Source organism: Rhea pennata, chromosome 14, assembly GCF_028389875.1.
Source record: "Rhea pennata isolate bPtePen1 chromosome 14, bPtePen1.pri, whole genome shotgun sequence".
Taxonomy (NCBI): domain Eukaryota; kingdom Metazoa; phylum Chordata; class Aves; order Rheiformes; family Rheidae; genus Rhea; species Rhea pennata.
In genome coordinates, this window is record NC_084676.1 from 3,977,162 (window position 1) to 3,993,918 (window position 16,757).

Below are 16,757 nucleotides of genomic sequence, written 5' to 3' on the forward strand. Positions count from 1 at the left end.
ACGGATCACATTGAAAGATGAGTGTATGTAAACCTCTGAAGTGTCCTCGTAATTTGTTATGTTGAAACTACTTAAGTTCTGTACATAAGAGGAGTTATTTTCCTTCCTCATTTTTATATTGAAAATTGTTTAGAAGAAAGAGTTCACCAAAAAAAAGTCACAGATAGGATTTATTAGACCGGATGTCAGTATCAGTTTTACAGATTTGGAAAATACCTGCAATACTTTGATCACCCACAACCATGACATCTACATATTTTGATTATTGTACTAGCAATTAAATTCTGTTTAATTCTACACTGTGTCAACTGCTTATAAAGTCTACATGCAGTATTACCTGAATCTGGAGGCACTTATGACCTGCACCAAGCAATATTTTCCTCCCTCATTCATCTGGAAAAAAAGCATCTGTTTCATTTCATAAAGCAAACATAGTAACATTTTCTTCTGAACATACAGGCATGGAGGGAAAGCTATATCCTGTCTCAAAAATTAAAAAGATCTTGCAATCTGTACAGCTATTGAAGCTTCTGCTCAGTACCAAATGGATCTGAACCCCACTGAAGTCAAACCTCTTTGACTTCAAAACTTTTTTTTTTCCCTACCTGAACTCCAAGGAGATTGGATCCAATGTTAGAGGAGGACCATGTTGCCACTGAGAAAAGTGTGGTAGCTATGAAACAGAGAAGAAATTAGATTTGGCCCATGAAGTAAAAACACTTCTTTCCAGTATAATTTCCTCCACATTACTCCCAAATGGAAACTATTTACAAACAACCTTCAGACTATTTAATTCAAAGCTTCATTTTCTATGAGCCTGACATAGGCGCACTTGTTCCTATTCAACTGTATTATCTGCATTTGTGAAGTGCAGTTGATCATTGATGGTAACACCATTGTAAGTTTTATCTACATAAAAAAAACCAACAAAAATATCAGTAATGGTATTTTCTTCTGAAACAACCATTCTTACTCTTTCTACTACATGCCACAGAAATAAGTTGTACCCAATTCTCATTATGATGCTTCCTTAACAAACTCTAAATGTTAAACTTAAATGAGAGGCATTTCATGCAATCTGAAAAATATTCAGTTCAATTAAAAATAATTGATGCATGGTGAAATAATTCTTCCCAAAGCTGCTGTAAAATCTTCAAAAAATAAAGCTACTTAATAATTTTCATCTCCTACAGGCTAGAGAGAAGCATTATTGCATATTAAAAATTGGAGTGCGGTTTTCCCAGAGGTAAAAGAAAGTTATTAAAACAACCTATTTATTGTTGATATAACTATCCATTTGTGCTACACAAAAAGTAACAATTTCAGTACATTAAAAGAAAAGCTAATTAAGGCATAATTAGTATTTTCTATGTTTTGATAATTAAGGGTTAGTTGGCTATTTCTTTTCAAATTTCTATTTGATGTACCTCAACAATGCCATTAATGAGTAGCTAACACTATTGAATCCCTGATGGCTGAGGAGTTTAGTGACCACTACTACATTACTTTCATTTATCACTGCCTCTTTACCTATAAATTAAAGTAGCCCTGTAGCTACGTTGATCTACTTTATATCAATTTCTTCATCCATATCAGCTGAATATGTATGGCATTAACCTCATTTACTAGTTTGGAAAAGCTGAATTAAAATGAGATCTAATTTCTAGCGCACAGAACAATTTCAAAACTGCCTGCTAATTTCCACCACCTGTCAGTGTGGTGATCTTCACCTCACTTTAATGAAATAAAACAGTATATATATTTTACAGCTCAGAAAAAGATAATCGTAAGTGTTAAGATGCCATTAATCACGAAGACACTAGGAGCCAGAACCTTTTGAGATGCACACACACCAACACCTCGACTTGCAGAGATCCCCACTGAAGTTAATGGGATTGCTGCAGATCTCTAGGACAGGGTAAAAGCGAAAGTGGTCAAGTTCTATGAAATCATTATTTTTCTATTTTTGCTAGTTCATGCTATGGTGCCTGTCGGCAAGATATTTGAAGAAATGCATGTATACTGAAGAAATATCAAAATAACATAAGCCAATAGAATATTGATAAATATAAAATAAACCTGTTAAGTTCAGTGTTCAAATAATGCCTGGCTACACCCGGGTTTTGCTTGTAGCTACTGCAAATAACATATAGCAAGGAAAGGATATTTTTTTCCTCCCCTCTAAATACACAGAAGTCTAAATTCTAAATCCTCCAGATTTTTTTTAATCATAATGCATCTAAAAGTTTTTAAAAACACATACAAATGCAGTCAGAAATGTTAACATAGTAACCTCCTTGTGCTGACCAGCTAAGCAAATAAAATATGTATACAGTAAAGTTAAAAAAAAAAAAAAAAAAAGCCCATTTGGTTCTTCTCCCCCACTCCCCACTTTACAATCATGCTCCAACTGGTATTTGTAAAGGCTCCTTAAGAAAGAAGTATAGATTACTGCTTCATAACTCTGACCTGCCCAAAGTGAAAGATAGACTTCATTCCCCAGATTGCTCAACTGAGGCACCTATGGAAGAAAACACGTTTGTCTCCCCATCTGGGCACGGGGTGGTTTCTCACAAACAGAAGAGTCGGAATTACAGCTCTTACTCTTCTACCCTGGCTGTGGAGCAATGCAGAAGTATGGCTTGCTGTGATACACTGTGGCAAGCAATCTTCGCTTCTGGAGGCATCTCTCAAACTACTGCCATCTGGTACAGATTAAAATGACCTCCAGACTGTTCAACACACGTTAGGGCTACTGTTTGATTGGAAAGTGCAAACCAGGGAACCATGAACTCTTCCATGGAGGGGCAAAACAGTTTACATAAATGCATTTTAATTTTGAAATTTTAAACTATTAAGGACCAAGAAATTAATTTTATTACACTAAAAAAGAAAAAAAAACACCAAACTTGCAAGCATAACTACTCTAAGTTTATGGGTGGGATCTTCTAAAAATTGCTCTACTTTTATAAAAGCTGAAAAGAGAACTCAAGAAGTAATCTCAAATCAGGCTCTGTCAAAGACTACAGCTCAGTCTAGAACACTTGCTGTTACTAATGTTGCTTTCACTGTGTTATCCTCATCTGACATGGGAACCAGTTCCAGTTTTGACCTCTCTGTTCAGAAGTAGCAGTTCTAAACTGAGCGATAACTGCAGTTAAATAGCGCCACACGCTGTACAAAGTAAACATGACAGGTGCAAAATTAAGGAAGTCTTTAATCTATGATAGAACGCAAAGAAAAAAATGAAGTGTAAAAACTGACATGATGGACAGTTCCACATCCTAATCGTAAACGCTGTTAACATCTTAACATTTCTAATGTAATTGCTTTCTCACGTGTAAAACCATTGAAATAGTTTACCAAATAGTTCTATTTTCCAACCACAAAGTATTTTGGTTACCAACTGAAATCATTTCCCCCCAAACTGAAGATGCAAGAGAACTGACAATTAAAAGCAATACTTTATTCCTGTATGTGTATACTTTGAGAGCACACTGTTAAAACAACCCCGTAAAGAAAACTCTACAGGAAAGTCTTTAATCAAAGCCATCTTTTCATAACGTTATTATAAAGCTGTAAAGGTAGGAAAAAAATGAATAGCACACACAGTTAATGAGTCACGATTCCTATTAGCAGGATTCCCAGTTATGCAGACCCATTGCAGTTGTTTCAAATTACAGTTACAATTCTACGTAAACTTGGTAAATTTTAGTAATTTAAGTTATAGTTCGTATCATACATTCATCAGCAACATTTACCCAACAAGTGGTACCTTGATTAACTCATGGCAACCTCACACTACCAATGAGACACCCAGAGACCCAAAGGTGCCTGCCTGCGCCATTAGGTGTGCCAGTGCAGTCTCTCCTGCAGAGGAAGTGTGGCTTGAACCACACTCCTGCTGCTTTTTTCTCCCATGATCAATCTGATGTGTTTTGAAGCAGGAATGGATCCTTGATAACAGGTCTTGCCTTTCAATACTTGCTTTGAATGAATTAGTGACCCAAGTACAAAAAGAAAGATTGAACTATATTTATACCTGTGTTAAATACACACTGCAATGTCACAGGTAGCAACAGGATGCAACCTCAAGGAGCAGATTCTTGAGCTCTGTCATCCTGGCCACAGCAAGATAATAGCTTGTGTTTAACTCATGAAGCATCTTCTAGTTACCAAATGACCATTTACTTTCTGTTCCAAATTGCATTAGAAAGGCAGCTAAAATTCATTCTTAGCTTCCTCAACTTATTTTTTGGGCTTGCCATAGGAAGTTACGCAATTTAGCAGAGATGTCAACAGATAATCTCTGTAAATTAAAGGCTATATAGTGAAAAAAGTGTCAAAAGGCCTGTTTAGGATAAATCTAACCTCTCGGATCATATCCACATGTGTAAAGAATCACAAGCTGTATAGAACCAACAACGAGCAGGAAGAATTTATTTGCCCATTGCTGATCTAAACAGCCCAGAAAATGCGTTTACACTGGTGAGTCGTAACACCTGTGGCTGGATAAGTAAGAAAAGTTCTTCAGCATGGTTAAATGAGGTGTAAAGTCATTTTTGACATGGAAAGGGAGGCAGTCTTCTCATCACCTATCCATGTTCAAAGAAGCTGTAATTTCTGTCACTCTTCCTACCTCAATCTTTTCCCTTTCACATAGGGAGTAAAGAGTTGAAATGCGTCAGGCTAAAATAAAATCCTGAAATAACCCAAAAAATCCTCAGCAGTGGTTGATGAACATAACACATAATACAAATAGGAAGAGTTATTTCCCCTCTAAGCACGCTTTTCATCGGCCAAACCATAGCGAACAATCATGACCATTTCTAATAGCTTTATTACAGAAATGTAACACTAGAAAGTAGACCAATAGAACCTTTGGTTTATTCTATACTTTAAAGAAGCATTAATCAAGTACACCTAGACTGAACCCAAAAGACCTAACATCTTAGGTCACCTGCACCAGCATCCCTTTATTGGTATAGCTAAAAAGCTTTTCCTAAATCTGCTTTGATCCAAATTAAGCTAATTATGTCCTGTCCTCCCCTTGGAGGACATTGAAAACAACTGATTATTAGCTTCTCTAAAACAGCCCTTTACATCTTTGATTTTTTGTCCTCCTCCAGTACTCCTTTTCCTAGCCTAAACCAAATTAGTATCTTCTACATCTTGTTTGTATTGCAGAATACTCCCATTTGTCTATACTTCTCTCAAAGGTGTGGCACCCAAAATTGCATATATTATTCCAGCTGAAGTACCACCAGAATCAAACAGCATAAGAATCTCCAGTGTCTGACATAATATTCCTACTGTTATATCCAGAAAGATGTTGGCACTTCTTTTGGAAACACTGTTGAGTTGCTCTGCTTGTGATCCACTAATCTCTATAGCGTTCTCTGAGATAATGCTGCCTATACAGATATTTCCCACCTGCATTTGTGAGTCTGAATTTTCCTTCCTAAGCATAGTGTTTTGCCAGCATTTTCAAGTTTCAGGCTGTTTCTCCAGCTTATTGAGATCTTTCTGAATTCCAGTCCTGTCCGCTGTGATTACACTTCCTCCCAGTTTAGTGTCGTTTGCAAACTTAGCACATGAGCAATTGTACAATCATTTAGGAATATTGCAAAGGAAAGGAGTACTTCAAAATAATAAAGCGGATGTTCTCTAATAAATAACAGGTGTTTGATGTCAGGAACCAGATTTCAATGCAATATTACACTGCTTACAGTGGTGGCTAACAGCAGCGCACATGATTTAAAAAACACCACTGCAGTAATGTTAGAGCTACTGTCATTCTACTAGGAAACTGCTATTTCAGTTAAGCACAGCACAGTGCTTTTCCAGACAACTTACTTTCTCCTATTCTATTAGAATCTATGTCAGCAAGATGCTGCAAAAAGATCACTCTATGAAGGCTAAGTTACATCAAGTGTTAGAACAAAGTATCTATTGACTGACAGACAGACAAATAGATATCAATAATGCTGTACAACAGCAGAGAATTCTGCTGTTTCAAATAGAAATACAATACATATGTTCATGCACAGGTCTATCTTATTCAAAAAAACAGTATCTGGATGTACGATTTTTGTATTGGAAATTTTGTGCAAGTGTATTACATTATTATAGAAGAGATCACCAAGGTTTTTCTGTTTTTCCTTAGAAAGCAAGCCTAGTGGACTGTTTAACAAGAATGCATTCATTTACCTGAAGGTAATACAATTACCTTGATTTTCTTCTATAACAAGTTTGCTGTTCAAATATGTATATATTTAAGAATATGAGTTAGTTAATTTAAAAAATTCTATATTTATATACAAGATTTATTCCACAATTACATTAGACTATTCAGCCTTCTCTAACCATTGCCTGTTTCTTCTGTTTTGAAACATATGATCAAACAGAACAATATTCCTAAAAATAATTTTAATACAGCTGAAGTATGCAGAACTTCCATTATCCGTTCTGTAAATAAAACAACTTGAGTAATTCTGATTATTTATATCAACGTATATTAACACAGTCATTTGATATATATCTGTTTTTTCTGTTTCCAAGTGTGAGTCTTTTTATTGCATATTTGTAGATACCTGCCAGCAACACACAGCATCGTAGGATTTACAACGTGAGGGTAGAATGCCATCTGCTGCTATACTTGCTGCTACAGCAGCAGTAAACAGAAGAAGAATCATACAAGTGCTGCCTTCTATTTTTCTGTTAACCGTAAAATGTATACAAACCTCACTCATTTCTATTTTTCAGTTTTGTTTTTTAAATAAGACCTGTAACGCAACTGGGAGCCCAGAAGCCTTTACAGCGAGCTTTTGTTAAAAGACCAGGTAAAACACCGGCAAAAGGCAGACAGTTTCTAGATTTGTATTGCCACTAGGCTTATTACGGACTGGTCCCTACATACATTAAGATATACTCTCTGTAATTGGAAGATCTAAGAGAAACCCAAAGAACTCATGCTTTGCCAGCTTTTGACACACATGTAATGTGATGCGAACCACAGGATTCTATTAATGTAAACGAGAGGTGTCGTATCAGGTCTACTAGAACAAAACAAAACAAGAGAAAGGAAAAGTGAAACAATTTCATTGCAAACTAAATTATTTTGGTAAACATTTTAATCAAACCATAAAAAAAGCACAACATTAAAATGCATTTGCAATTGATTATTACTATCAGTTCTTACTAGACTGTGGCCAAAATTTGGAAATGCCCCTCGTACTGTTACCTACCAACAAAGCCTCGCAAAATTTCCGCTGTAGTTTTCCCAGTCTGGTCACATATAGGACATACATCACAACAAAAGGCAGAATATAGGATATGATACATTACTAATCTGATTCATGTACACTTACCCGGAAAAAAAAATTTCTTGAATTTATCCTACAGTTTTCCCCTTTTCCCTTTCAATAAAGAAGTTCTGTTCAAAGTATTAAATTTCTGTTTAAAATGTTCTTCAATAAATCAAATGGAAACATTTGCCAACATTTTACTTGGTAATTAACCATTTAATCATCCACATATAATGCTAATGCCGAGGCAATCTTACGCTTATTCAAAACACATTGCTGAGTCAGATAAATTTACTTGTACTGAACTCCAGTGTGGCTAGCAAATATTCAATTTCTGTTTTTTTTTTTTCTATTGACAAGGGAGCCGTAGGTGATTAATTATAAATAATGCACTATTTCTTTTGCACATCACTTCACTCATACACAAATGGTTCTTCCAACCTTCCCTAATGACAGACGTTGTAAGCTGGGCTACACAATCTCCTACAACAATCTGTTATAGTATACTATACATTAACAGGGCTTCTCTGCACAGTTTCAGCCGGGTCGGTCAGAACACAAAAAGGTAAAATCACTCCCCCCCCCCCCCCCCAAACTGGAGAAAATTTGACAGAAGACAGAATCTTCTGGGAATTACAGATCAGAGTAACAACTACTGTACAGCCATGTTGCCTTTGAATTGCCAAAAAGTTGTAATCAAGGAGTTTTGCTACTGAAAATATCCGGAACAGATTTTTACTCTTTACCTTCTGTTACTTACCGTTAGAGCAATGCATCATATTTAAAAGTAACAAATCACCTCTGATAACTAGAAGGAACATGCTTTTTTCTTTCATGAAAAAGTAATCCAATATAGTGTAAAACTTTATTTTTAATATTAAGTGAGGAACCATTCAATAAAGTTAAAGTAGAGCTCAGACCCGAAGAGAGAAAAGAGTTCTTCAGATCCCAATCTGAAAGAACCATGCACCAGAAAGCATGGATAGAATATCACTGAAGTAAACCCAAAATTTCAGTCACTGTCACAATTCTTACTAAAGATTTGCTTGGGGGCTTCTACAGAATTCTTTCAGTCTTTCTCAAGATCAATTGATCTCATCGTACTGATATCCTCTTTATAACATCTATATTATGACTGTCCCCTACAGTTAAGGCGAATTAACCACTGCGCCTTCAAAAAATGCATCTTACATTTCCCTCTTCCCTATTTAAAATGCAGAAAAGCCAAGTAATGTGAGAAATACAATGGAAACCACATAAATGAGTAACTGTCAAAAGAACAGAACTATTAAAAGAATAAATCTTGTGTACCCAGCTGTGAAATATAACACAATATAGCAGAAACCAGCTAAATGTTTGAAATAAAAAATTGAAACGCAAAGTAACCTAAAATTGTTTAATGAACAAAGCTGTTAAAATATTAACTCTTTCCATGCCAAAACTCAAAGTACACGTCATAACTGTACAACACAGTTATAAGTTAGACATCTATCTGTTTAATAAGCCACAACCTAAGCTCAACAGCTTATATGCATAAGATACACTAGTAAGTCATTTTCTATACAGGCTTTTCTATTTTAATTTTACACTTCACAGCAAATACTTACCTTTGAGGTGCGCTGAAGCTGATCCCCCACATATGTTTTACGGAACTGATCCAAGAACCACAGAATTGCCAGTTCTACCTTTTCATTACTGGACTGTGGTAACTGGGCATCCATCAAAGATATCAGCTGAAAAACTCTTAATGACAAAAAAAGAAAAAAAAAAAAAGCATTCTCAGGAAGAACTCTTCAAATTAAATGATGTTGTCACAGCTAATTTCTTTAGGAATTCATCAGCCATTTTGTTTGCCTAAGTATTTGCAATGATTTTGTTTTGTTTAGATGCTAATTACACTAATCGACCACTATCAAACATAAACATCAACATAATGCTTTTCTAATTACTTTGTCACTTGAAATTCTCTCAGATACATATTTTATACTGCAGTGAGCTTGTAAAAAAATTCTTTCTTACACCACCAATCCCACGATGAAAGAATGAAAACTAATCAGCACAGGCCTCAAACTACAAATGTAAGATAAGAGCTGCCCAAGTTCCTTGGAAATTCCGATTTCTACACTTAGAAATAAATTTGTACATGCAATATATAATACACTATCTCACTTCTTCCCACTTCTTCTTCCATCACATCATCTGCACAAACATTTTGATTGTAGTCTAAATCCTTAGTTGGAACATATCCCCTTGATATGTTCCGCCTTCAAAGAAACAACTCCAGCTTATACCAGCAAAATTTAGTCTTTTTTAAAAACAATAATATTTTTTTGTTTCATTTTCCAACTTCTTTTGCTATCAATTCCTTGAACTCTTAATTTCATAACAATTTAAAAATTTATTCTCACCCTTTCCGAATACTGAAATATATAGTAACTGGATTAGAAGTCAGTAGCTACTTTCCCTATAAGCCTGAATATTAAAACCTCTCACTTTTAATAAAAACACAGTAGAAGACTGCTAACACCACATAGCCACAGGGCAGATTAGGAAGGCAAGAAACAGAGGAGAAAATATAAAGCTTGTTATCCAATTCCAGGCTGTACGCCTTGTTCCGTGTGCATCAAAGATGCATGCCCTTTTTCACAGACAAAAGAGGTGCTTGCCACATTCCTTGTGTTTGCCACAAGGAATTGGTGTCACTCACAGTAATCCCTAGCCCCCTCCTAGAGTCTTCTTTTCTATTCCAAGCTCTAGTCTAAAATTTTGTTCAAATTTTTAGTGGTTGGCTAGCAATTCCTCCCAACTCTTCACTCACAAGACTCCTGATTAACATGAAGGAAGAGTGCAGGAAAAGATCAGTAACTAACAACTAAAAATTTAACACCTACATCCAAATATAAAGTACAAATGAAAACAGATAGCTACCTTGGCATATTCCAACAATGGTTAAGAAGACATCTTTGCCTTCAATCCTCTCCCCTTCCCCAAATGATAATCTGGGGATGACAGCCTTAATGACTCCCTCACCACTCCACTCTAGATGATGACATACGAGAGATCACGGCCATTAGAATGGTTTTAATCCACAGAAGGTCAGTACAGTCCTTGAGCACCTACCAGCCAAGAACTGGAGAAAAACTGAGATATTCAAGTTCAAAATATGCACTGATACTAAACATCACTATAATCTACACTCACAATAAAAATTTCCAACCAAGCACTACTTACCGACAGGATAATTCTCCATCCATGGCATCATGTTCATCAGTACTAGTATAAGTTAATCGTCCCCCCACCACAGTACCCACAAAATAGACCAGCCATGCCAGACGTCCTATATTAGAAAGAAAAGGCAACAGTTAATGATAATAAACCATTATGCTACCACAATACATTTCTACCAAGGTATCAGACTGTGGAATTCTGTCAAAAAATGGTTAGGTTTCTCCTCTTAACCAACTTAAAAGATATCCACACAAATCAACCAAAAGAATATTTTAAAGTAGAGCTAGAACAGCCTATTGACCTGGACGTGCTTAAAAACAAAACAAAAATTAACCTCAAATACAAACTTAGCAAACTCAGCCTGATAAAGATTAGATGTCCAATTGACCTAGTATCCTCACTTGCCTGACAAAAAAAATACTTCAAAAGATGGGACAACTACATCTGCCTATCACGGTATCAGGAAATAATTGAGAGACTCTCTATGGTCTGCTTTGTTTCTTAATCTTATTTCAAATAAAAAAATTCCCTGCAATATCAAACTAGTATCTCAATACTCTAATTTTGAAAGTTAAAATATTTGCACATATAAGACAAAAAATCTGTATGTCCTAAGATGAGCATCTTCTTCAAGAAAAGGATTTGTGGACCACCAAATAATTTTAAAGTCTCTGTGGACTGTTCTCTAATGAAGTCTGAAAGGCACAACTCATCTACTTCAAACTATGCTGGATCTTTTTTCTAATCTCACAGGTATTCTAGCTGTCAATGTTTCTACTACAGCATCTACAGGATTCACTGGCAAAGGCAGGTCCTTAAAAGGTCTGTAAGTACAACGTAACAATTATAATAGCTGCACAACTAACATTCCATACATAACTCCCTGAGTTTGCAAAGTCTACACAAAATATAGGCAAATAGCAAACTCTAGTCTCATAAACATGGAATTCTCTTAAGTTTAGAAGGGATGAACTCATGAGAATTATTTTGGTCTAGGTCTGCTAGAAACCTAGCACCACATGGAAAAAGTATGGATTATTTTAAACTGTTTGCTACATTAAGGTATAAGCTCTTTTAATCTTTTGACCTAATGAATCCTACTCAAGCCATGCAGATTCTTGCTTCTGGTTCTTGTTTGTTTGTTTGTTTAAAGCAACTAGTGGTCTCCTCTCCTAGCAAAAATGCAGTATTTTTCACTGAAGCAGAATCAAAACTAAGCCCTGAACGCTAAGGTAACATAATAGACCTGTTAAAACTTCCAGTTGCCCCTAAAAGACTTTTTGCAGCTAAAATGCACTGAGATTGTGCTAGCTACTCTTTGACTATGTCTTCAGTTAGCAAAACTATTTTGTTTGCCTTCAAATGAATCACCTGAAAACAACAGCACAGTGAAGACAAATACATTGGAACAGTTTCCAAGTAAATTAAATCAAGTTATATACAAGGCTCCCAATAAGCTTGAGATTACACCAACTGGAAGAGACCTTGCCTTCATTACGATGATTTTACAAAGTGATGTCAACATAACTCAGATAAGCGAAGACAATACCCCGATGAATAAAATGGTTCCAGAACACACTTCCAAGTTCAACACAAATAAAAACCTACAGATAAACAAACAAGGTCACATTCCGACTTATAAAAGAACCATGATTTTTTATGATATTTATGGGTATATATTGGGACTGCTATATGCACAGTAGTTGCCATCTAGGCATTACTTCATGTTTGTTTCCCATTCTCTCATAAACTTCTCTTTATTTACATAACATTAAATTTCACTTAACATTCCTCCTGTTCTGCATTGCTATGTTTCAAAAAACTCCAAATCGAGGTAGTAATGAATTTTCTACTTCCTAAGCTCCTTCAGAGCTATGAACTTTAATTATTCTGACATTTCTCAGCAACCTTGTGGCCTGAATCTGGTTTAATACACAACTACATACCAGAAGTAATTCTACTTCAGTTAGAGGTGTATAGCATAGTATATTCTATACATCCAAGCCCTGTAGCAAACGAAAATCACATAAAAACCAAGGATATGACCAAATATACACTAAAAGAACATGGAGTAACATGCAGATGATTTCAACACAAGTACAGAAAAGCATTCTGGTTTATCTTAAACCTAAATCTTATATTAAAAATTTACCACAGAAATATGTAATATAATTCAAGATCAGTAGTAGAAAAGACTTAGTGGCAGGTAACAAGCACTGACTTACGACACAAGACTTATGAGGAAGATTTTAGAATATGGTTATCTGGAAAAAATATACATTTCTTTCTGTGAAACTTCAATTCAACAAATCAACATTTTCTGACCAAAAGAATCCCAAATGATTCAGAGTCCTACATTCTTGAAAGCATGGCAGACATCTGCCTAAAACTGAATCACACAAATACATTTCTATATACTCTTTCCTCACTCTATTACTTCTAAGTAAACCCAGATCTCCCTCTTTCACTGTCCTACTGAAATTCCCGAGAACAACAGGGTTGTCTCTCCTTTCCCTGGCTGAGAAAAGCAAAGAGGTAATCTTCTCCTTAGTCTACAGAAAATACAGTGATTGCTTGGAAGCACTGCCTTGTCCCACTCACACTTTTCCACGGGGAATACACTACAACAGATGTCCTCATTTTTGACGCCCAGTTCCACAAGCATGACATAGAGATTGCACAAGGTTTTCTGAGGTAGAGGTGTGCTGGGAATTATGCAGCTGGGAATAATGAAATTATCCATTACATATGGAATTAAAAGATCCCTGCTCTCCCACTATAAAAATGAACTTCCAAATAAACACTCTGACAGTATCAGGATCTTCAAATATTGCGGCTGTACCATTTCCAAATACCAGTAATCTGTAAAGACAGTACTAACTGTTAGCACCTTTGCTTATTTGTAACTAGGCCTGTGCTTCTTTACAAAAAGCACAAAACTTCCAGACAGAACCCCATCAAACACTGCAATTACAGCACAACCAGCAGCAAATTTAAGACATCAAGAGATCAGCGCCATCTCTAGCAAAACTCTGAGGAGCCGAAGTGTTTAAGAGGAAAGTCGTTGCTCAATTAAATTTATAGGTTTAGCAGCTCCTAAAGAAGCTCTCTGAAGATGGTATCAAAAAGCAGCAGGAAACTAGTGTTCAAGCAGCACAGCCACCACTTTGATCAACACCTTATCAATAAGCTTTTTTAAATTAATTAAAAAAACTATCTTCCTTTTTACAAATTGTAGTAGCTCAAATTTAAGAATATGGATCATTTTCTTATGATATCCCTCTTTTTTTTAGCAAACTACTAATAAATACTTATTACTTTTTCTCCTCTTTTATACCTTCACTATTTAAAATTTTCAGTGCGTTTGCTTTTGCAGTTACTTAGGCAGACTACATCTTTTCTTTTACAAAATAATTATTGCTGTAATAATCTGTAATTATGGTTTATAACAGCAATAATCCCAAAGAAATCAGTCATTACCGTAAATCACAAGTAATCATTAACTACTGTTAATGACCCATTTCTTGGGGATTATTGTTTTAGTAAACCATGACCACATCACAATTGATACAGAAAGCAAGACAGTATAATAAAATGAGATCTTAATATTATATTAACTTATTTTGTAACATTAAAAGCCATTAAACATCTAAACTTAAGTATGTACAACAAGGGGATATAACAGTAACTGTTCACCGTAAGCACAAATATTTTAGTTTGAGGAAGGGAAACACAGCATTTAAACCGCATCAAATATTTTCCAATACATAAAGGAGTAACCCCCAGAGTGCTGACTCTGAAAGATTCCAACTGACTATCTCCCTTTGGCCTTCTGGACTGGAAAATGCAGCACAAATTCGGACTGCAGTTGGTGAAATTAAATCAGGTCATTCAGTGAAAGTTCTCTCAAAGAAAAGTTGATAGGTGTATGGGAGAAAGTGGAATAAATGAAAGACAAGCAGAAGGTCTTATATAAATTGATGATAAACCAGCTCCTGCATAAAGAAAATCAGCAAATTCAAGTTGTCAACAAAGAATGACCAATTTTTAATGGCATGCAAAGAAACAGCTGTATTGTACAATAACCTGCCTCACCTTTTCAAAACAACACCATATATCCATGTAAAGATGCAACAGCCGTAAGATAACTATATTAGGGAAAAGCCAGTAGTTATAGAGACAATTTAAGTTAGACACAGAGATGACTGAAACAAGCATACAATAAAATATGTAAAAGCATTAATTATTTTTACATCTTAAACTACAGTTAATAGTATTATGAAGTTTGGAAAACTAGGTAATTAATCTTAACAGAACTATACCAAGTAAAGATTTTTAATGTTATTCATTGTGCAAGAGATAAATGCAAAAAAGAACAGAAGTTAAGCTCTTCATTTTCAAAAAAATGTTCAAGTTTCAGTGGGTTCCCAATCTGACACACTAAAAGGTTGATTTTAGAAATTAGCAGCTTTTACAGCTCCCACTCTCAAGTTGCATAATGTCAGAGCCTATATTCTAAAAACAGAACAAGATGTTAAAACACAGACATCAACTGCCAATGTATATATTTAATACAGAGACAACTGATGAAAGTGTGGTGCAAGGTGACTTGGAACACAAATTCCCAGTTCTGGGAGGGAAGAAAAAAAAAAAAAAAAAACTATAAACTGCTTCTATAAGATGACCACTCCTTCACAAGAAAATACATGTTTATTGGCACATAAAACATAGTCTAAAGATTAAATTAAATACTAACCTTCCTGGACTGTGATTTCTAATGGATTCCTAACAGATGAGCGTAACAGTTTTTGGTAGTTTTCTGCATTTTGGTCAAACAACTGTACAAGAAATGCACAGGTCTTTTCATATTCACACCTGCTAACTGTGCACAGTTGCTCCAGCTGTTGAAAAACTGTAGCCGTATCATCCAGTGGATCTTCCAAGCCATCTCTGGAATACAGATACACAGTAACCACTTAGCCACTACTCTCTGCAAGCTAATTCTCTGCTTTCCTTCTCAAATCTAGCACCACTATCACTGAACTGCTGAAATACTAAGGCCTTAGCAATTGGTGCATATAGCAGATAGACATAAGCTCTCATTTTATTTACATACACACACCCACACAAACACAAGAATATTCTATCTGCGCCTTCTTCTTAATGCAAAATGCAAAAAACTCCAAGACAGAGAGGAGATGAGATGGGCAGTACAAACACAGAAAAGTAAATTCTGAAGGTCTATATTTATTAGTACCTCCTTTCCTCTTTGAGATCCTCTGTGCATTTTCCTTAATAGGAGACCAACAAAGAGCACATTTCTCAGAGGATGGGGAGAAAGAATGGCAAGGAATACTTAGCAGAAATGGACTTCGCATACTCGTCAAATTAAGCACAAGACCATGATAACAAACCTGACAAGCAAACTTCAGTAAAATTCCATGTAGCTACTTTATAAATCTTTATTATAGTACAGGATCTGCTGTAAACAAGCTCTGATCCTGCGGGATCCTATAGCAAAGAGGCTATTAGCTCTTGCCTTAAAGTATAATCATACTCATTACACAAATCCAATAGGAATGGCTTATTCATCAGAAGGTTACTCTGTCATTCCACAGGCAATGAACAATCTGTAGTCTTCAGAAAAGCTCCACAGGGTACAGGTAACAGCATCCTTTCTCTACATAAAGGAATGTAAGCATGACTTTGCAGGGTGAACATGGGGCTCAAGAGAGATTCAGAGCGAAACAGGCTATGAAAATAAAAATCTAAATCTGATCTTCAAACAAGTACTGACTGAAATCTCAATACTTAGGTACTAATCTACAGGTAGAAAAGGCTATCAATTCAGTGAACTCACTGACCTAAGACTACTTCACACAAAATTAGAAATGACTTCTTTCCAAAGAAAATGAATCTCCTTGACATTAGAAGGTTTAGTCACAGAAGGATGGCAATATCTTTTCTTTGATCTATAGCTGGCCAGGCTGATCATGACTGATCTAGAATTACTCACCAATTCCCTCTAAATAGAGATGGATTCATGTGCCCTATTGCTATCCTCAAGACTTTGAAAGATATAAATCAGCTGACAATCCTAATATCCAAGATGATTTGAACCAGATCTGTTCTCAGGTATTCAGAAATCCCTGAAATAAAGGTGGGTCTTTTCTTTTGTAGAAAAGCCTTCTCTCACAGACCCTTCTGTAGAAGAATCCTTAG

At 35.6% G+C, this 16,757-nt stretch overlaps 1 protein-coding gene across 1 annotated transcript in view; it reads right to left on the bottom strand.

The window, feature by feature from the left end:
• RANBP17 (RAN binding protein 17) overlaps positions 1 to 16,757 on the bottom strand; it is a 164,036-nt gene that overhangs the window by 126,774 nt on the left and 20,505 nt on the right. The window contains exons 13-15 of the mRNA XM_062587700.1: positions 15,292 to 15,485; positions 10,539 to 10,644; positions 8,915 to 9,050 (exon numbers count right to left, since the gene is read on the bottom strand). Of these exons, the coding sequence (XP_062443684.1) occupies positions 8,915 to 9,050; positions 10,539 to 10,644; positions 15,292 to 15,485 (436 nt within the window). The remainder of the gene's footprint in view (positions 1 to 8,914; positions 9,051 to 10,538; positions 10,645 to 15,291; positions 15,486 to 16,757) is intronic.